General features: G+C 38.1%; 1 protein-coding gene across 2 annotated transcripts in view; it reads left to right on the forward strand.

Moving 5' to 3' along the window:
- dync1i2a (dynein, cytoplasmic 1, intermediate chain 2a) overlaps positions 1-22,966 on the forward strand; it is a 114,440-nt gene that overhangs the window by 72,866 nt on the left and 18,608 nt on the right. For both annotated transcript variants that reach the window (XM_079619805.1, XM_079619806.1), the window contains 4 exons: positions 9,396-9,482; positions 15,346-15,508; positions 15,584-15,683; positions 22,383-22,508. In XM_079619805.1, coding sequence (XP_079475931.1) covers positions 9,396-9,482; positions 15,346-15,508; positions 15,584-15,683; positions 22,383-22,508 — 476 coding nt within the window. The remainder of the gene's footprint in view (positions 1-9,395; positions 9,483-15,345; positions 15,509-15,583; positions 15,684-22,382; positions 22,509-22,966) is intronic.

The raw sequence follows: 22,966 nt of genomic DNA on the forward strand, positions 1-22,966 counted from the left end.
AGGGATTCATTTTCTTTTTACTATTCTTACAGTAAACTTGCTTTATATTACAGAATACTTAATAAGTTAAATATGTTTAATTGGATGCACTATTATAATATTTTTTTCAACTAAAAATAAATAAAAATAAATAATTTAATAAATTAACCCTAAACTAACAAAATAAGAAGAAACAGATATATATATATATATAAATCAAAGGTGAAACTGAAATAACACTGTGTATAACAGCTTTGAGACAGATAATGCTATATATATGAGAAATTAATGTTTATTCAGCCAGGGTACATTAAATTGATCAAAAGTGAGAGTAAATACTTGAAGCATTACAATTGTTTTCTACACTGATAATAATAAGAAATAAAGGATCGTGTGACACTGAAGACTGGAGTAATTATGCTTTGAAAATTCAGCTTTGATCACAGGAATGATATTTTAAAATACATTCAAATAGAAAAGTTATTTTAAATTGTTAAATATTTCGTAACATTACTGTTTTAACTGTGCATTTATTTGTTCATTAATAGTCTTTTTTAAGCATAATAGACTTAAAGGGGTCCTCGGATGCTAAATTCACTTTTATATGTTTGCATGTAAATGTGTCTTTGCAGTGTGTGGACAGCACCACCATACAATGAAAAAAATCCATTCACTCCTTTATTTTTATTTTAATCCTCTAAAAGCCTAAACGCTCTCAATAATTTTGGGATTTTCTGTGCAATATGATGTCATAATGCTCATGTTCCGCCCACGACCGCTGACGGACTGTCCTGTATTTACTGTCCTACAGTATGTTACACACTTTACATGAAGACCCGAAAGAATCGTACCAACTTGTGGAAAATGGACATCCGATGACCCCATAAAAAAAATTAAAATAAATCAACCCTAAACTTTTGGACAGTAGCGTATATATGTAGATACATATTGCTGTTTATTACTTGTTAACTTTATGTATCAGTACAATTAAATATTCCTCCTCTCCCTTTAGAGAGAAATTAATAATAATATATATATATAGCTTTTTACTGTATTTTACTTCTTGCATTCATTTTTAATTGTACTTGAGTATATTTGGCTACAATGTCTGTTTGGATGATAGGATACTACCTCGAATTGGGGAAAAATCATATTTTTAAGCTATTTCAGAGCAATTACATAAAGATCATATCACGATACATATCAAATATCATAAAAAGTCTGAAAAGATATCGAGCTATACATTTTTTTTCCTTCTGTATTGCTGAGCCTCATCCCACTGCGTATTGAAAGTGTTAAATAAGACTTATCTGCAGACTGTCCAAAAGCTCTCCTCTCAACACACACACACACACACACACACACACACACACACACACACACACACACACACACACACACACACACACACACACACACACACACACACCATCTCTCCTTCCATTCCTGCCACTGTATAATCATTTCATCAACTCTCACGCTCTCTTCTGTCTCTCCTCCAGCACATAACAAATCACTCTGGGTGACATTGTGAGGTGACTCTCTCTCTCTCTCTCTCTCTCTCTCTCTCTCTCTCTCTCTCTCTCTCTCTCTCTGATGGAGTGGTTTGTGGTAAAGAGGCATGTGGGGCTGTTAAAGGCTCAGCTCTGTGTAGGTCACGAGGTGTGTGTGGCCGTTACTGTGCCCAGCGGGACAGAAGGTTGTCAGTGCTGTGTTGGGAGTGCTAGATACGGGTACATTCACACACATTCAGTGCAATCTGTAAATTAGCCTAACTGACTGTCTTAAATCTTAAAGACTCACACCTGCGAGTTGCTAAATGAGCGGTGAGTGAGGAGAACCGCACTGGGAAAAACTAGTGGTCTGTCACATCTTACAATGCGATAACTGCGGTGTGCTTGAATTTTTTCATGTTCAATCTGACCTGATATGATCAATATTTGGCCGAGATATTTGGACGTTTTCATCCGTCCGTTTTATGGTCTTGGCGCGCATTAAAAAAGCTGTAGATGTGTGTACGGAAATCACTTTCATTTTCATCACTGCCTGATCCACAGCTCTGCTTGCGGCAGCACCAGGGGTTGTGAGAGTATGAAATTGAATTAAATATGATTGTTTTAATTGCCCGTGTGCTCGCGGGAGGGTTAATATCCCGTGCTAATCACAAGGATCCTCTCATATGGAGAGCATCTCTCTTAAAGTGAGGAACCCTCAGCCTAGCTCTTCACTGATCCCAGCGTCTCTAAATGAATACTATTGTCCATCATCTCCTAAATACACTTAGTTCATCATTTATCAGCTATCAGTCAATGACAATTACGACATTGATCATAGGGATAATAAAACCCATGCTTTGCTCGTTTTATTTCCAGTTTGTGTCTTGCACAAACTTTTTGAGATTTGGTAATGAGCTTTCTGTTGGTCGGCGCGAAAAATCTGCATGATCAACTTTAACCCGTTGCGAAATCTGCATGATCAACTTTAACCCGTTGCGAAATCTGCATGGGAAAATCTTTCGGCCATTGGCGGAAATTCCCGATCTCATGAAATAACTGGATTTTGCCAGCAAACATTCACTGAACAATGTTGAATGTGACCGCACGTAAGATTTTAAAACATTGGGGCATTAGAGGTGTATTTATTTATAATGTCTTTACAACAAAATTAATGAAATACAAGTGGACCAAAAATAGGGTCGGGCATCGTTTTGATTTGAACGATTCTGATTCCGATTCTGATTCCGATTCTTCCTTTTGATTTCAGTTCTTTTCGTTTCTCGATTCCGATTCTTTGAGGGCTGGAGTCAAAACATGTCACAGAGGAAAATTTTATTTTGATTCGAATGTTCCAATACATATAAATAAAACATCTCCAGTTAACTAGCAGAGCATTCATTTCGTTCGTTTGTTAAATAAGAGACGATCTAGCGCTGAAATGTGTTTTTTAAATCAAGTGATCAAAGTGCTCGTTGCCGCTGCGATCAGTGGCGCGGATACAGTGTTTTTTCTCTTGTGGCTCGCGCACACCGCACTGTCTTCACTCGGACGCGCGCTTCAATCCGTTGCGGAGACTCTCCATTCATCCCAGTGAAATCACAAAATATAATGCACACAAACGTGTCCCTGCTTGATATACTGTACAACCACTGATGAGCATAATCAGTTTTGATGAGAAAAAAAAACTATACGAGTGCGGTTTAGAGCCCAGAACCTCTGACACACTTGACGAAAGTTCTAGCACTGGACCTTTAAGGTACACGTTAAATAGGCGCCGCGGATTTATGTATTTATTCATACTAAAATTCTCAGCACTTACAACATGTATTACATCTCATTAAACGACAAATTAAACCCCATGTACTATTTAAATCGATTGTTGGACATCATGTTATTGTACATATATCTGATTTAGCATTGTATTACCGACCCCCACCCCACCTGTCCCACCCACTTTTAAAACAAAGTTACGCCACTGGACACTCCTTGTTAATTTGTACACCATGCAGTCGTAGGTGTTTAGTCATATTTGTAGTGCATCCTCCCGTGCAAGAAATGTGTTGCACTGTGCCGACCCAGGCTTTTTTAAGGTGAAATAAAGCCTCACTTTTGAGCGCCGCTTACCGTGCTCCATGTCGGCAACAGAAGAAACGGGCGCGGCTTATCTTCCGGAAATCCGGTGGCCACTATGGAAACCAAAACTTGCGCGGAACCGATGATCGGAATCGAAAACAAATTTTCTAAACAATTCCTATGGCATCGTGATTTTTTTAAACGGTTCCAAGTTGGAACCGGTTCTCGATGCCCAACCCTAACCAAAAATGTATGCACCTCTTGATGGAAATACATCACAACTTTTTCCATCAAGAGGTGCATCAGTTTTTGGTCAAGATCTTGTGTTGGCAATGCAAGAGTCCAGCACTCGGTAAAGTCTCCTCCAGCACGTCCTTTAACGTCTGGATTCATGTGTGAAAATGATTCTTCATGCTCCTCACAACCATTCTTTAGGTGATGATACACAGGGCAACTTTTTGAGCAATGTTGCTGGGCAATGTTGCCGTCAAAGGGCAACCAGATGAGAGACTCGATCTAAATGATCCAGATAGTAATTTATTGCCCATTTTCAATGGGAAAGTGCCCAAGCAACAATCGCTCTGCAAGATTGCTCAAAAAGTTGCCTTGTGTATCATCACCTTTTCACAGTTTGAGCCTGATGAATCCTGACATTGTCATCCTGCAATATGGCCATGGTGTGTCTTCCTACATGGTTGTTTAAGAAATAAAAAGCTACACACTTCAATTAGGGCTAGAAGAACTGTTGCCAAACATATAACATGCTAGAAACATAGTAACCACTGCAATAATGGTCCAATCATAGACTCTTAAGCATTTGCCTATTTAAATCCAAACAGCAACTTTTTGCTTTTTCAGCCATATGTGAAATTCCTATTGAAATAACTGGATTTCATGCACAAACATCCAGAACAAGGGTAAATGTGGCATTAAATGTGACCTTAAGACATTAAGATCCAGGCCTGTGATGCCCAAACGTGACACTGAACATTGATCTTTGTTGATCTGTTCAAATGACCTTCCCGTGTGAGCTCTAAGCGCACATCTTTTTTATTGATTTTTCCAGAGGTAAAGCCAATCACATTCAACCGGTGCATTGAGTTGCGCAAAAGTCCCGTAGTCTTATTCACAGAGCTAAGGTTTGCTCGGTCCTCTTTCACAAGCACGAACAAGGAAGTCAGCGTTCGGAGGGTCTCTCTGTGTCCTCTTTTCTGCGGGCGTGCGACGGAGTCTGTGCACCTGCAGAGGACATCAAAGAGCATTAGTCTTGTTCTCGAACAACCTCTGACCCCATGGGGCGCTTGCATTAATACATTGTCCTTTGACAAAGCCTGCCGATTACCGGCCGCTCTCTTTCTCTCTCTGCTTACGCCCTCCCCCCCCGCAAAAAAAGCTTTTATTTCTTGAGGGATACAAAAGCTATAATTGCTGCAGCTTTGAGATGAGGTGTCGATGGGAAGGGGATCTGCCATCAGGGTGAATTGTGTTAAATGTTTCTCTCTCTCTCTCTCGCTCTCTCTCTCTCTCTCTCTCTCTCTCTCGCTCTCTCTCTCTCTCGCTCTCTCTCTCTCTCCTCCTCTCTGTGGGGTCACCAGGATCACTTGCTTTTCTCCAAATGGGCATTTTTGCTGGCAGGTGCATTACACCCCTTATTTTCAGATTGTCTTTCCGCTGCTAATGCCTGGCAGGTTGATTGCTCGGGTCTGGCTGGCAGAGAAAGGGCCGCGCTGCGTTCGGGCCCCGGACTGAAAGACACTGATTACTGTTTTCCTCCAAGCCTGATTGAGGCCCTTGAAAGGAAAGATTTTAACCTTCTCTCCTCTCTCGTTCCTGAGTACGGGCCCGGCACGGCGAGATGGCCCGTGTCATCAGAACGACTCCATAAACTCATCAGAACGAACCCCCCCTTCCCCCCACCTCTCTCTCTTCAAACCCGGCCTTTCCAGAGAGAGCCGTGGACGCGTTTCCGATGTAAAAGCTGACAGATGACATTATCATTTTGATTATTGCAAGAAAGGGAGATTTCGCTCTCTATTGAAACAAGTTTTTCTGGTCATGCAAAACAGAATGCCATTAACATGGGCGTAACACAAAACCATCCCTTTGATTATCGAATATGACTGTTTGTCGAGAAATTAATGGAAATTCGTTATTTTGGCTTTGTGTCATTAGGTGAGAATCTTTTTTTCTTTAAAACGGAAACCAAAAGCAGTCCATTAGACTGATGTACAAAGTCTTTAGTTGTAGCGCCATGTTCATAGTGTTCTGCGGTCAGAGCTTTGTGTGAGGAAAACATTTAAAGTCATTATTAACTGATAATATTCCAATTTATAAATGGTTCAAGAAGTCATTTTGACTAGAAAAATGGTTCCTGTGGTTCTCATGTCGTGGCTAAATGGCATTTGCTGCCTTATTTCATTTGAGAGCCGTGGCGGAGGGGAGCATTTTCAGTGAATAATGACTTCTATTTTATTCTGTTGCTCACAGACAAGCTTGTCTTATGGTATCCTATAGAATAGGGTTACACGATTAATATAAATAAAAATGTTTTCATGTGAGAGTCAGTACATGTAAATATGTGGGAGTCACTTACGGTTGTAGTCAGTAGCTATGTTTCCATCCTATTTTTTATGCGTATTTTTTCGCATGAAAAAACCCTGAATGGAAACGCCAAGATGCACATAAATTCTAAAAACGCGCATAAAAAATGTATGCGCTCAATTGCAAAAAACAATGCGCTCAAACTAAGATGGAAACACATTTACTGAATACATTTATCGATGTGCGTTAAAAAAGCTTTAGCTGGTCATTAGACGTGCTCGATGTCCGACGCTTCCATCCTTCTGAACAGACACCGGTGTACATGGGGAGGGGATCCGGCCGTGAGTGCAGAAACGGCTCTGCGCGAGAGTGGGATTTACGACAGTAACTTTAAATACAAGTACTCCACAGCGACTCTAGGGGTCGCTGTTTGACAAAAACAGAAATCTTGCGTAGTGTGCCTTTAAAAGGAAAAGAAGCAGCTCAAGCACGTCACACATGCACATTCAAGCTTCAGTGTTTAGCATATTTAATGCACACTTTTGTAACAAATTACTCGAAAGTCCTTTATTTACAGTTTATGTTTTATCTGCCCATCAGACTATCTGACGTCGTTGCCATTGGGTTGTGTCTTGCTTAGGATATTCTGCCATTCTGGCACCGCGAGATTCATGATTTCTAACATTATTTCCACTATTTTCATTCTGCTGCAATTATTCTGCTCATTGTATTTATGTGACCCTGGATCACAAAACCAGTCACAAGTCACACAGGTATATTTGTGGCAATAGCCAACAATACATTGTATGGGACAAAATTATACATTTTTCTTTTATGCCAAAAATCATAAAAAGTAAAGATCATGTCCCATGAAGATATTTAGTAAATTTCCTACCTGTAAACATATAAAACATTTATTTTTGTGAGTGAATGCAGCACAATCGTGAACATAAATGAACACCTTTAAAGGAGATTTTCTCAATGTTTTGATTTTTTTGCACCCTCAGGTTTACAGATCTTCAAATAGTTGTATCTCGGCCAAATATTGTCCTATCCTAAAAAAAACATACATCAATGGAAAGCGTATTTATTTCAGCTTCAGATGATGTATGAATCTCAATTTCAAAAAGTTGACCGTTGTGACTGGTTTTGTGGTCCAGGGTCACATATAACACGCAATCATTTTATATATTCATAATTGTGACCACACTGTTTACATCAACCAATGTCTTGACTCAATATAATTACTAAGGAACTCTCTTCACATCCCTGTGTGCATTGGAGTGATTTTAATTACTTTAATGTACTTGCAGTCTGCAACAAACACTAGGAAAATACAAGTAAAAAAAAACTTGAACGGGACATCCCTAGTAATATTTTTTTATTATGTTTAAGATTTTTATTTTGTAATAACAACAATATTATTATTTAATTATTTAAAAATCTTCAAACATGGGGTTTAAAATCAGTTACAACATTTATCAGAAAATGGCAATTGTTTTTTTTTATTTATATCCCAAAGTCATGCAGCCTTATATGGACTACTTTTAATTGTATTTTTATTGTGGTTATATTTAGTTTCCTTTTTTATTTTACTGAAAATGTAATGGGGTATAATATTCTTCATATATTCTCCTTTTCTGTTCCATGGAGGAAAGAAAGTCATACGAGTTTGTAATGGCATGAAGGCAAACAAATGAAGACATTTAATTTTGGGAGCTATTCCTTTGAGGTCTTTTTAACATGTTTTTTCCCCCTGAGCGTTTGCATTTGTTCAGGCTTCAGTGGTGAGTATTGTCGGAGATGAGCTGTGTGTGTGGCTTACAGCTGGTCAGGGCAGCAGCTTCATTTAGCTGCTCATGTTTGGGGGTGAATAGCGGCCCATGGACCCCCCGCCGACTCTCTAATTGCATGAACTTGTGTATCCGGAGAGAGTCTTGACTAAAAGCAGTCAGGCAGAAACCCCTGTGCCATCCCCGTGCCACCACACACACACAATTTCAGCGAAACCATCTGCCTAATACACACAGCCAGCCGTCAGCTGTCTCAGCCGCTGGCACCTGCTGCCCTGCGTGTGTCTATGGGATGCGCTGCTGAATAGTCCCGGTCTCAGTTACACCGGGAGTCTGTTGGACGGGCTGTAGGTTAAGACCTCTGTGATGCCGAAGACCCCTGTAGATAAGAGAGAAGACAGACTAGATACAATGTTCACACACACACACACACTGAATGTTAACAAATGAAATCTTATTGGAAAGTATTACCCATTTATCACACTCTCTGACCCATACATTTGAAAAGGCTACTGTTCCTTTAAGAGGTCGTTTACATATGTTAATGACCTCTGTTATGATTGGCTGACTTCATGCAACAGTTCATATGGTCCTTAGGCCAAGTTGCTGAACAGTGAAAAGGTGTTGATATGTAAATGTGTGTGTGCTGAATTATGGTATCAAAAGTATACAATTTGAAAGAATGAATTGAGTTGTTTAACACCAATCTGAAACTTTCTGACTTCTAACCTCATTGAATGTTTATAACCGGTAACACTTTAGTGTAGGGTCCAATTCTCACTATTAACTAGTTGCTTATTAGGGTGCATATTACTATGATATAGGCTGTTTATTAGTAGTACTCATAAAGCACATATTAATGTCTCATTCTGCATGACCATATTCTACATCCCATAATCCACCCGATACCTAAACTTAACAACTAACTTACTAACTATTAATACGCAGTAATTATGAGTTTAAGGCAAAGGTCGTAGTTATTAATAGTGAGAATTGGACCCTAATCTAAAGTGTGACCATGTAACCTCATAAATATCCACATAAAAACTTTAACCAATGGTTTACAAATGCAATGTACTTAAAGGGACAGTTCACCCAAAAATAAAAATTCTGTCATCATTTACTCAGCTTTATCTTTATCTAAACATTATCTAAACCTGTATGAGTTTCTTTCTTCTGTCGAACACAAAAGAAGATATTTTAAAGAATGTCGGTAACCAGACATTTGGACCCCATTGACTTCCATAGTATTTTTTTTCCTATGGAAGTCAATGGGGACCAGCATCTCTTTGGTTACTGACATTCTTCAAAATATCTTCTTTTGTGTTCGACACAACATAGAAACTCATATACATTTAGAACAACATGAGGGTGAGTAAACAAATTTTCATTTTTGGGTGAGCTATCCCTTTAACCCAGGGTAAAGTATTAACAGTTTAAAAAAGCATGTGTCCTTTAATAACACAGTTCTGCAGCTCTGGTGTACATAATGTTTGTGATGTTACTATTGCAGAGGAAGATGAGGAGGAAGAAGCCCCAGCACCACAGCCAGAGGTCGAGGCAGAGAAAGACAAACCAGTGGAGAAACAAGAAGAGGAAGGTAAACTATTGAACGCATCTCATGTTCATTGTCCTACCAACTCCACTGGAAGACATTACAGACCATTTGGTGTGTTTGCATGTTTTATATGTTTCACTTTAATAATCCAAACACTGATATTTGTTGACATTATATTATTTATGATTGAAGAAGACCATTCACATATGTTCTGTCTTTGCCTATGAAAATTGGCAGTGGTTGTTGCTGAAATCAGGTTTTTAACATAATGTTGGTATATTAGATGCACAACTAGAGAACATAATGCAATGGGGAAAAACAGACCACTGAATTATTTTCTATTTAATGCACACAATTTCAACTCCCAAGTTCTGGACATATTTCCATCTTGAGTGTGTGTTGAATTTTCAATAGTTCAGTGGTTCGAAATAAATTTTTCCACAGTTACCCTGTGCGAGATATATACAGTGCTATGCATAAGTTTAGACACCCATGCTAAAGTTGACTAAAAAGAGGAATAAAAAATCATCTTTTGGAAATTGAACTTAATGCCTTAATTTAAAAAAATAGGAAAAATCCAACCTTTAAGGACACCAATTTTCTTTGTGAATGAATAATGTATCGTAAATAAATAAATGTTCTTCCTTAAAATACAGGGTGCATAAGTTTGGACACCCCTATGTTAAATTCCCATAGAGGCAGGCAGATTTTTATTTTTAAAGGCCAGTTACTATATGGACCCAGGATACTCTGCATCCTGATAAAGTTCCCTTGGCCTTTGGAATTAAAATATCCCCACATCATCACACACCCTTCACCATACCTGGAGATTGGCATGGAGTACTTTCCATAAGATCATCTCTCAATGCAAATCAAACCAGCTGTTAGGCGAACTGAAATAAAACCATGCCAATATCCAGGTATGGTGAAGTGTGTGTGATGATGTGGGGATATTTTAATTCCAGAGGCCAAGGGAACTTTATCAGGATGCAGAGTATCCTGGATCCATGAAGTAACTGGCCTTTAAAAATAAAAATCTGCCTGCCTCTATGGGAATTTAACATAGGGGTGTCCAAACTTATGCACCCTGTGATTTAAGGAAGAACATTTATTTATTTACGATACATTATTCATTCACAAAGAAAATTGGTGTCCTTAAAGGTTGGATTTTTCCTATTTTTTTAAATTAAGGCATTAAGTTCAATTTCCAAAAGATGATTTTTTATTCCTCTTTTTAGTCAACTTTAGCATGGGTGTCTAAACTTATGCATAGCACTGTACTTGTGCTCAGACATTTAGACAACAATTAAGCATCTTGCTTGGCTCAAAACTGGAATAACAAGATTGAACCTGGAACATTTGTTAAAGGAATAGTTCTCCCAAAAATTAAAATTAGCCCATGATTTACTCACTCTGAAGTGTGTATGACATTCTTCTTTCAGACAAATACAATCGGAGTTATATTATAAAATGTCCTGGGTCTTCCAAGCTTTATAATGGCAGTGAATTGCTTTTTCAGTTTGGAAGCTAGTTATTTTACTTTATAAAGTCTTAAATATGGATATTTTTCTTACACGAACGCATCGCTACACTTCAGAAGGCCTTTATTAAACCATCGTTTGGGACACTTTTATCATGGATAGATGCACTTTTATGATGAATAGATGCACTTTTATCATGAATAGATGCACTTTTATCATGGATAGATGCACTTTTATCATGAATAGATGCACTTTTATCATGGATAGATGCACTTTTATGATGAATAGATGCACTTTTATCATGGATATATGCACTTTTATGATGTATAGATGCACTTTTATCATGGATTGATGCACTTTTATCATGGATTGATGCACTTTTATCATGGATAGATGCACTTTTATGATAGATAGATAGATAGATGCACTTTTATGATGGACAGATGCACTTTTATCATGGATAGATGCACTTTTATGATGGATAGATGCACTTTTATCATGGATTGATGCACTTTTATGATGGATAGGTGCACTTTTATCATGGATTGATGCACTTTTATCATGGATAGATGTAGTAATGGGCGATATAAACGATATGCGATATAAACAATACAAAATTGGCCAATGATAGAGATTGTAATTCTATCGCGATAATGCATGTTGATGACACAATCTACCTGCGAAATTTAGAGCCACGAGCTGCAACCGGCTGAACCGCATCATATTCGTCGTCATCTTGAGTAAACATGGCTGAAAGCGAAATGGAGGTGCTGGTGAAAAAGATCGGTGCAACATCCAATATTTGGACTTGGTTCAGATTTAAGCCGTCCGACGAGCTGCAGCAAACTATACAGAGTGTGTGGGGCAACAGTTCGGTAACACACACGACTAATATGTTCTACCACCTCAAAACGAAACATGTCACTGAATAACAGCGCGTATTCACGAGATAGTGGTGTAAACACAAAATCTCTGTGTGCCGGATTTTAAGATTCGTTGTTGTGTTGCTTTTTAACTGAGAAGACATCAGTTTTTCTGCTCTTTGCATCTTTTGTGTCCTTTAAAAAAATAGCCAAACTAAAACTACATTTGATTTGGAGTGCCTTCTGCACTGTTCTGCACTTTTTACTGTCTATGGCACGGCACTACTGTAAATAAACTGTTATACTTGAAGCATTTTCTTTAGTTGACGTATAACAGGAGAAACTCGAAAAATTAGAATATCATGCAAAAGTGAAACTAATATATTATATAGACTCCTTACATGCAAAGTGAGATATTACAAGGCTTTATTTGTTATAATTTCGATGATTATGGCTTACAGCTTTATGAAAACCTTTTCACAATATTCTAATTTTGAATTTGGGGTTTCATAAGCTTCTAGCCATAATATAAACATTAGGGCTACTTAAAGTCTAGTGTTCTTGAACTTTATTTATCTGCAACATTATGTTGTATAATTACAGTTTTGCACAATAAATGTTCTCAAAACTACATACAGTTAGGTCCATATGTATTTGGACACAGGCACATTTTTTCTTTTTTTTCAGGTATTTACCAACACATATTCAAGCTATAGTTATTTAATGGATATGGGCTGAAAGTGCACACTCTCAGGTTTAATTTGAGGGTATTTACATCCAAATTGGAGGAAGGGTTTAGGAATTACAGCTCTTGGGAGAGCCACCCCCCCTTTTTCAAGGGACCAAAAGTAATTGGACAATTGAATCAAAAGTGATTTCATGGACAGGTGTGGGCTATTCCTTCGTTATTTATTCATTAATTAAACAGGTAAAAGGTCTGGAGTTGATTCTAAGTGTAGTATTTGCATTTGGAATATATTGCTGTGAACCTACATCATGCGTTCAAAGGAGCTCTCCATGCAAGTAAAACAGGCCATCATTAGGCTTCAAAAACAAAATAAATCCATCCGAGAGATAGCAGGAATATTAGGAGTGGCCAAATCAACAGTTTGGTACAATCTGAGAAAAAAAGAATCCACTGGTGAGCTCAGCAACATAAAAAGGCCTGGACGTCCACGGAAGACAACAGTGGTAGATGATCGCAGGATCCTCTCCATGGTAAAGAAAAACCCATTCACAACATCCAGCCAAGTGAAGGACACTCTCCAGGAGGTAGGCGTGTCATTGTCAAAGTCTACAATCAAGAGAAGACTTCACGAGAACAAATACAGAGGGTTCACCACAAGGTGCAAACCATTCGTAAGCATCAAGAATAGAAAGGCCAGATTAGACTTTGCCAAAAAGCATCTAAAAAAGCCTGACCAGTTCTGGAAAAGCATTCTTTGGACGGATGAAACTAAAATCAACATGTACCAAAATGACGGGAAGAAAAAAGTATGGAGAAAGCTTGGAACAGCTCATGATCCAAAGAATACAACATCTTCTGTTAAACATGGTGGAGGCAGTGTGATGGCATGGGCATGCATGGCTTCCAGTGGCACTGGATCACTGGTGTTTATTGATGATGTAACAGAAGACAGAAGCAGCCGGATGAATTCTGAAGTGTATAGGAATATACTGTCTGCCCAGATTAAGCCAAATGCAGCAAAGTTGGTTGGACGGCGCTTCACAGTACAGATGGACAATGATCCAAAACACACTGCAAAAGCAACCCAGGAGTTTTTTAAGGAAAAGAAGTGGAATATTCTGCAATGGCCGAGTCAATCACCTGATCTCAACCCGATCGAGCATGCATTTCACTTGCTGAAGGTAAAACTAAAGGCAGAAAGACCTACAAACAAACAACAGCTGAAGACAGCTGCAGTTAAGGCCTGGCAAAGCATCACAAAGCAGGAAACCCAGTCTTTGGTGATGTCCATGAGTTCCAGACTTCAGGCAGTCATTGCCTGCAAAGGATTCTCAACAAAATATTAAAAATGAACATTTTATTTATGATTATATTAATTTGTCCAATTACATTTGAGCCCCTGAAAATAGGGGTACTGTGTATAAAAATGGTTGCAGTTCTTAAAATGTTTACTTGATATTTTTGTTCAACCCCTTTAATTAAAGCTGAAAGTCTGCACTTCAAATTCATATTGATTGTTTCATTTTAATTTTATTCTGGTGGTATACAGAACCAAAAGTATGAAAATTGTGCCTGTGTCCAAATATATATGGACCTAACTGTACACTGTTTCTTTCTTTCTTTAAAAAAAAAACATTTAGCAGTTGTTTGGCTTTCCTTAGGGTCTGTGTAACCTGTTCTGAAATGGTTTATTATAATTTATATATCGTGATATATATCGTTATCGCAAGAGGCTGCAATGTATATCGCAATATGGATTTTAGGCCATATCGCCCATCCCTAGATAGATGCACTTTTATGATGTATTGATGCACTTATGATGGATAGATGCACTTTTATCATGGATAGATGCACTTTTATGATGGATAGATGCACTTTTATGATGGATAGATGCACTTTTATCATGGATAGATGCACTTTTATGATGTATTGATGCACTTATGATGGATAGATGCACTTTTATCATGGATAGATGCACTTTTATGATGGATAGATGCACTTTTATCATGGATTGATGCACTTTTATGATGGATTAATGCACTTTTATCATGGATTGATGCACTTTTATGATGGATTGATGCACTTATGATGGATAGATGCACTTTTATCATGGATAGATGCACTTTTATCATGGATTGATGCACTTTTATCATGGATAGATGCACTTTTATGATGGATGGATGCACTTTTATGATGGATAGATGCACTTTTATCATGGATAGATTCACTTTTATCATGGATTGATGCACTTTTATGATGGATAGATGCACTTTTATGATGGATAGATGCACTTTTATCATGGATAGATTCACTTTTATCATGGATGGATTAACTTATCATGGATAGATGCACTTTTATCATGGATAGATGCACTTTTATCATGGATTGATGCACTTTTATCATGTATGGATTCACTTTTATCATGGATAGATTCACTTTTATCATGGATGGATTAACTTATCATGGATAGATGCACTTTTATCATGGATAGATGCACTTTTATGATGGATAGATGCACTTTTATCATGGATTGATGCATTTTTATCATGTATGGATTCACTTTTATGATGGATAGATTCACTTTTATGGACTTCAAAACAGAAACCGCCATTTAACTGCCATTATAGAGCTTGGAAGAAGCCAGGACATGTTTTAATATATCTCCGTATTCGTATTCGTCTGAAAGAAGAAAGTCGTATACACTTATATTAGGATGACTTGAGGGTGAGTAAATCATGGGCTAATTTTCATTTTTGGGTGAACTATCCCTTTAACCATTAGAATCAAGAATTCAACTATTCTGATTTATAAATGGAATTAATTTCACCCAATTGCACACCTGTCGCTTGTTCCCTGTCTGTTGGTGAGTGCAGCAGCCCCTCATGAGCTAACAGAGGAGGAGAGGTTGCAGATCCTGCACTCGGAGGAGTTCATGGAGTTTTTCGATCACAGCACACGCATCGTGGAGCGCGCTCTGTCCGAACACGTGGATGTTTTCTTCGACTACAGCGGCCGTGACATGGAGGAGAAGGAGGGGTAACCATCAGCCCTAAAAAGAAAAAAAATCACTGTTCATATGCCCTGTTTAATGTGAGATGTGTGTGTATCTAGTGAGATGCAGGCTGGGGCGAAGCTGTCTCTGAACAGGCAGTTTGTTGATGACCGCTGGTCCAAACAGCGAGTGGTAACCTGTCTGGATTGGTCCCCACAGGTACGTGACCTCAAAACTTTATAAATCAAGCATGCATGCATACAGTACATACAAATTTCAGAGCCACACACATTTATTTATTATTTATTAACTATGGATTTTCTCTGAATTATCTTTACTACATTTCAAAATTAACCATGATGTTTTAAAATCTGCTTGTATTTCTGATGATAGAATTTGTCTGAAACCGTCTGAAATGTTGAAAATATTACTGATCCTCTTAAAACTAGCAAAAGCTCTAGCTCATCTGGTAAACATGTTCCAGTGTTCCAGAAAATAACAATTTACAAACCAACAAATATGGATGTGAAAAAACGTATGTTTAGAGGTGCTTTTCAAACAGAAGCCCTTTTGGAGTGACTGTGTCTTATTTGGTGTAAAAAATGTTTTGAGTAAAACCCTATCAGTATTATATTATTAGTATTAATAGCAGTATTATTTGTCCCTACATGCTGGGATGTGATAAAAGTATATAAAATATCAAAAGATGACACACTCACCTTCAAAGTATTTAAAATAGAGTCAAATGACTTCCGGTATGCCTCGTGGTGAATAGACGTGGTTTGGAAGTCGCTCCGTGAACACTCATTTATTTTATTTTCAGCAGTGCCATTTATTTATTTATTTAACTAAATATTTGATTTGTTGTTACATTAATAAGGAAGAATGCCAAAACCAGGAAAATCGGGGCGAAATATTGTAGAAATGCTGACTGACAAAGGGAGCGACCATGCTGCTAAGGCTAACGCTAGCGCCTCAGTACAGGTGGAGGAAGAGATCACGCCAGCTTCCTTGAAGGACCTAATTTCATCCACCATCCGCTCAGAAATCTCGTCACTACGATCTGAATTTCTGTCTGAAATTCGTTCTGCCGTTTCCACATTACAGACAACCCTGTCATCACAAGCTCAAAAGATCGGGGACATCGAAGAGGCACTCAACGACTCAGACGGCCGGTTGTCGGCGGTGGAGAAACTGTGCAGCACGCTGCAAACAGAAAACACCAGCCTCAAACTCAAACTGGATGACCTGGAGAACCGGTCACGGAGGCAAAATCTAAGAGTTATTGGAATACCAGAGGGCTCGGAGGGCCAAAGTCCGGTTGCTTTTATGACTTCTTTTTTTATTGATCTGTTTGGAGACGGTGCGTTTACGCGACCTCTGGAAATTGATCGAGCTCATCGTGTCGGCCAAAAATCTCAACAAAGCGCTTTTTCTAGACATATGCTGGTCCGTCTCCACCATTACCAAACCAAAGAACTCATATTGAAGCTGAGTCGCGAACTGGGCTCGTTAGAGTTTAATGGTGCTGTGGTTCGTATTTTCCCGGACATGTCTGCTGAGGTGGCGAGACGCCGCGCTGAATTGAAAGACGTGAAAACAGCACTCCGCAATGCTGGCATCACCTACGGAATGTTGCATCCCGCCAGACTCCGCGTCGACTTCCAAGGACAGCGCCATTTATTCCAGACTCCGCAGGCAGCGATGGACTTTGTTAGTACGGTCATTAAGTCTGCAACCAGCAAGGATTGAGCGACGGACATGTTGCAAATTTAAAAAGAGTTTACCACCCTGCTTTAAGTGAGTGTTTGTGTTATGAAAATGGAGGTAGGTAACGTTAGTCCACATTCAATCCCGAGTCGCTAAAATCTTGCCCCGTCCTATAAACTGAATACTGAGACTGAGTTGGATGCCATCCTACTGTTCTGCCTTTCTCTGGTTTGGATGATATGCATCATATAGCCTACTGCTGAAATAATAAACTATACTTAACTCCTGTTCACGGAGCACTGCCGAAAGGGCAGCTAAAGTTGCAAGAGCTAGTTAACCTAGCTGTTTTGTACCTGACTGTTACGTTCCTTTCAGTTAGGTTTGTTAGTGTTTCGTATGTAAGCTTTTTTTTTTCTTTTTCTTTTTTTTTTGCACCTTCAGCCATCTCTTATTTGCTAGCACTGTTTGTCATGCTCTATTTTTACAATTATCTTTATTTTATTTTTTCCCCTAACAACATTGAGCTAAGGTTCATTACCAATGCTTAATACATTCCAGGGGAAGGGGGGCTGTGTTAAATTAATTAGTTGGAACGTAAAGGGATTGAATAATCGAGTGAAAAGTATAAAAATATTTTCCAATTTATTTAAGTTGAAGGGAGATGTATGTTTTTTGCAGGAAACCCACCTTAAGAACTCCAGCCATAAAAGCTTAATGAGGTCATGGGTGGGACAGGTGTTCCACTCTGGATTTAATTGTAAAGCTAGAGGTACAGCCATTTTAATTAACAAGAATACTCCATTTAATCCCTCTAAAGTTATTTCAGACCCTAATGGTAGATATGTAATCGTTTCGGGCACTCTTTATGGTATTCGAGTTGCTTTAGCAAGTGTTTATGCTCCTAATTGGGATAATCCAGACTTTTTTGCAAAACTTTTTTCTAATTTTCCAGACCTGAATCTTTACCAACTGATTATGGGAGGTGATTTTAATTGTGTCCTTAATACTGCATTAGATAGGTCATCCCCCAGACCAGCTATCCTGTCTCAATCCTCTAAAACAATTAACTCCTTTTTGGAGTGGTACGGTATAACTGATATATGGCGTCATTTGAATCCCAGTACTAAAACTTTCTCTTTTTTTTCTCCAGTTCACCATACTTATTCACGTATCGATTATTTTATCATTGACAGCAAACTTATTCCTTTAGTAAAGTCTTCCTCTTATGGAAGTATAGTCATCTCTGATCATGCCCCAGTAATTCTCGAACTGGCCCTCCCTGGGGGTTCTTTAATTTCAAATTCTTGGAGAATGAATGTATTACTCTTATCAGATAACCACTTTGTTGAGTTTATTTCCGAAAAGATCAGTACTTTTCTTGAGGTTAACTCTACTGAGGGAATTTCTGTATCTCTTCTCTGGGACACGCTCAAAGCTTATTTGCGTGGAGAAATAATTTCTCGTTCTGCTTATATCAAAAAGGTGCGGGATAAAAAGCTCGGGGAACTCTCTAGACAGATCGGTCAGTTAGACCAGAAATATGCACCAAGTCCAACCCCATTACTATATAAGGAAAGGGCTTTTTTGCTTTCTGAATATAATCTTCTTTCCACTAGCCATGCTGAACACCTTTTACTTAAGTCACGTCATCGATTCTATGAGTTTGGCGATAAACCAAGTAAAGTACTTGCATTACAACTTAGGTTGCAATCTGCAAGGAGCTTTATTGCTCAAATCCAAGACACAGCAGGGAATAGTATATCAGACCCTCAAGAAATTAATAATCAATTTAAACTGTTTTATTCTTCGTTGTATCAGTCAGACTCCTTCAAAGATGCTGATCTTATTGATCACTATTTTGAAAATCTTGACATCCCTCAAATTAGTAACGAGTCCAAAACCAAATTAGAGGATCCTATTAGACTAACTGAAATTCAGCAAGCTATTGCTCAGATGCAGAGCGGAAAATGCCCAGGTCCAGATGGCTTTCCTTCAGAGTTTTTAAAGAAGTTCTCTCTCCAGCTCTCCCCACTACTACAGTCGGTTTTTGAAGAATCCCTAAATGATGGGCATCTTCCTCCCTCCATGCGGCAGGCGTCAATATCACTGATCCTGAAACCTAACAAAAATCCACTAGAATGTGGGTCCTATCGTCCAATTTCCCTTCTTAATGTAGATGTTAAAATCCTGGCTAAGATTCTCTCTCTAAGGTTGGAATCTGTTATTCATGACATTATTCACCCGGACCAAACTGGCTTTATAAAAAACAGACAAAGCTTCTTTAATCTTAGGAGGCTGATGAACATAATTTATACCTCGTCAGACTCATACATGCCAGAAGCCCTAGTCTCTCTCGATGCGGAGAAAGCTTTTGACCGCGTTGAGTGGGACTATTTATTTTGTACATTAAAGAAATTTGGGTTTGGGGATAATTTTGTGTCCTGGGTAAAACTTCTATATTCCTCCCCTGTGGCATCGGTAAAAACGAATGGTATTAGCTCTGAATATTTTTCTCTTCACCGTGGGACAAGACAGGGTTGCCCGCTGTCCCCACTTTTGTTTGCTATAGCTATAGAACCTCTTGCCATCTCTTTTCGTTCTAATTGTAATATCACTGGCATCCATAGAGCAGGAAAAGAACAGAAAATTTCCCTCTATGCTGATGACGTAGTGTTATATATTTCAAATCCAGAAACTTGTCTTCCACATGTTCTTAGTACTTTAGGTCAATTTGGTAGCGTCTCAGGTTATAAATTAAACTTGCAGAAGAGTGAGTTTTTTGCAATCAACACAGCCGCAAGAGATCTTTTAGCATCAAATATTCCATTTAAATCAACCTCAGATAATTTCCGTTACTTGGGAGTTACAATAACACGGAAACATGTAGATCTCTTCAAACATAACTTTATTCCAATCTTGGAGAGAACAAAAGAGGATCTTGTTAGGTGGAAAACTTTACCACTTTCATTGGTAGGTAGAATTAATGCCATAAAAATGAATATTTTACCCAAATTTTTATTTCTATTCCAAAATATTCCGGTATTTATACCAAAAGCATTCTTTAAATCCCTAGATCGAATGATTTCAGATTTTATTTGGAACGGAGGCCCAGTAAGAATACAGAAACTTTTCCTTCAGCAACCCAAAAGATTAGGTGGATTTGCACTTCCATACTTCTTATTTTACTACTGGGCAGCAAATATTCATAGCATTTTATATTGGAGTCAGTCGCATTATGGTCTTTGTCACTGGGTGCCGGCATGGGTTGAAATAGAGTGCGATTCTTGTAGCCGAGTCTCTTTACATGCTCTATTATGTTCTTCTATTCCTATAAAATTTTCCCACTATTCTTCAAACCCTTTAGTTTTGCATAGTCTAAAAATTTGGCAACAATTTAGAAAACACTTTGGCTTTCAGAAAATGTCGGGTCTGTCTCCTATATATAAAAATCCTTCTTTTTTATCTTCCATTTCAGATGGAGCCTTCGCATTATGGTTTAGAAGGGGAATTGTAGATATTAATGATCTCTTCCACGATAATACTTTTGTTACTTTTTCATATCTGTCAGACAAATTTAACCTTCCGAAAACTCATTTCTTTAGATACCTTCAGACTCGCGAATTCATAAGAAATAAATTCTCTCACTTTCCTCATGCACCTCAGAAACAAGAGATTGATCAAGTTTTAGAGATAAAAGTCTCTAAAGGTGCTGTTTCTAATATCTACAAAACAATTTTTTCATTTACTGCGCACTCTGATTTTTCACCCATGTCTAACATAAAGCAGAACTGGGAAGCCGATCTTAATCATGTTTTTACGGATGAAGAATGGTCAAAGGTCCTCCGTCGAGTTCATACCACTTCTATTTGTGCTCGTCACTCACTAATACAGTTTAAGCTGTTACACAGAATATACTGGACGAAAGCTAAACTGTCCAAAATTTACCCGGATCTCGATCCTACATGTGACCGATGTCGGCAGGCCCCGGCTACTCTCTTCCACACTTTTTGGCTTTGCCCAGCATTAACCTCTTTCTGGACTTCAATCTTCAAGTCAATCTCGAATGTTTTCATGCTAGATGTTGAACCCTGCCCCTTAGTGGCACTATTTGGTCTTAATCCCACCAATGTATCTTTATCATCTTTACAGTCAAATGCTTTAGCTTTTTGCTTAATAATTGCCAAAAGGCTTATATTGATGAACTGGAAAAATCCTCTTCCACCCAGCTACTCTCATTGGATGCACGACCTGCTGCAGTTTATCCAAATAGAAAAAAATAGATTTACCATGATTGGCAGAACAGAACAATTTCATATGATTTGGCAACCTTTTCTTTTGTATTTTAAAAAATAATATTTTTTCTTTAAATAACCATTCTTTTGCATTTGACCCTAGCTGTTTTGTCCTCTCTCCCACCCTTATTTGTCTAAGAAACAGAGTACATAAAAAAGGGGAAATAAATTGTATTTGTTTTCTTGACAGATGGCTTTGATTTGTTAAAAATGATGTGAAGGTGTTGTAAGTTTTTTTTTCTTTTTGTTTATCATTTTTTTTCTTCTTCTTCTTTCTTTTCTTAGTAATATTTACAGTCTTGCGGTATTTTATTTTTATTGATACCAGATTGTACATGCATACTACACTACTAGTATTTATACTTGTATTATTGGATAATGTATTAGCATGTTTTGAAGCAAGCAGATATAATCCTTTTTCTTTTTCTTTTTTCTTTCCTTTTTTCTCTTTTCTTTTTTTTTTTGAATCAGAGAGTAAGCAATCCGTCTGTTTAATTTTACCTGTATATTTTTATTATTATTATTATTATTGATCAATATGTTGATACAAACCTTGTATTGTTTTCCATTTTCTCTCTGATTGGTAAAACACCAATAAAAAGAGTTAAACTAAAATAGAGTCAAATGACTCGTGAAAAAAAGGTGACAGCATCAAACTCCAACTAATACATTTACAGTTAATAAAACAAATGAAACTAAAAGTATCTTAACTTATAAGATGTAATTAAAATGCTGCACTGAAGTGTCATGTTACGCCTGGGCTTTATTAGTCTTTTAAAAATATTAAATGTGTGTAAGTGGGCGGTTCTTTGCCAGAATGAGCTGTAATGTGGACCAGACTTGATGCCTACAGTCAAAAGTTGTTCTTAAATAGACAGAAGTTTTGTTTTCCTGACCTGTACACGTGTGTTCACAGTATCCAGAGTTGCTGGTCGCCTCTTACAACAACAATGAGGAAGCCCCACATGAGCCCGATGGAGTGGCTTTGGTCTGGAACATGAAATACAAGAAGGCCACACCGGAGTATGTCTTCCACTGTCAGGTACGCACGCACGCACGCACGCACACACACACACACACACACACACACACACACACACACACACGCACGCACATGCACGCACATGCACCTCCTGAAAACTTGATTTGGTACTCATGCATTGTCTGATCGACAGTTTTCTGTTCTATGACGTTCATGTTAATCAAACAACAAAAGAAAAAGAGAAAATCTGCCACTGCTCTTGACTGAATAACTTTTGTAGCCTTAATAAGGATTAATCTAAATTTATATTTTTACACAATATATACATTTGATAACATTTAATTTCTGAAGTATTTTTGTATCTGATAGACCTGAAAAACTTAAAGCATTGTTTATTTCATTCATATCTTTGTTCTGTTTGTGTGTGTGTGTGTGTGTGTGTGTGTGTGTGTGTGTGTGTGTGTGTGTGTGTGTGTGTGTGTGTGTGTGTGTGTGTGTGTGTGTGTGTGTGTGTGTGT

The sequence above is a fragment of the Phoxinus phoxinus genome (genome assembly GCF_949152265.1).
Source record: "Phoxinus phoxinus genome assembly, chromosome: 7".
In the NCBI taxonomy this organism is placed as follows: domain Eukaryota; kingdom Metazoa; phylum Chordata; class Actinopteri; order Cypriniformes; family Leuciscidae; genus Phoxinus; species Phoxinus phoxinus.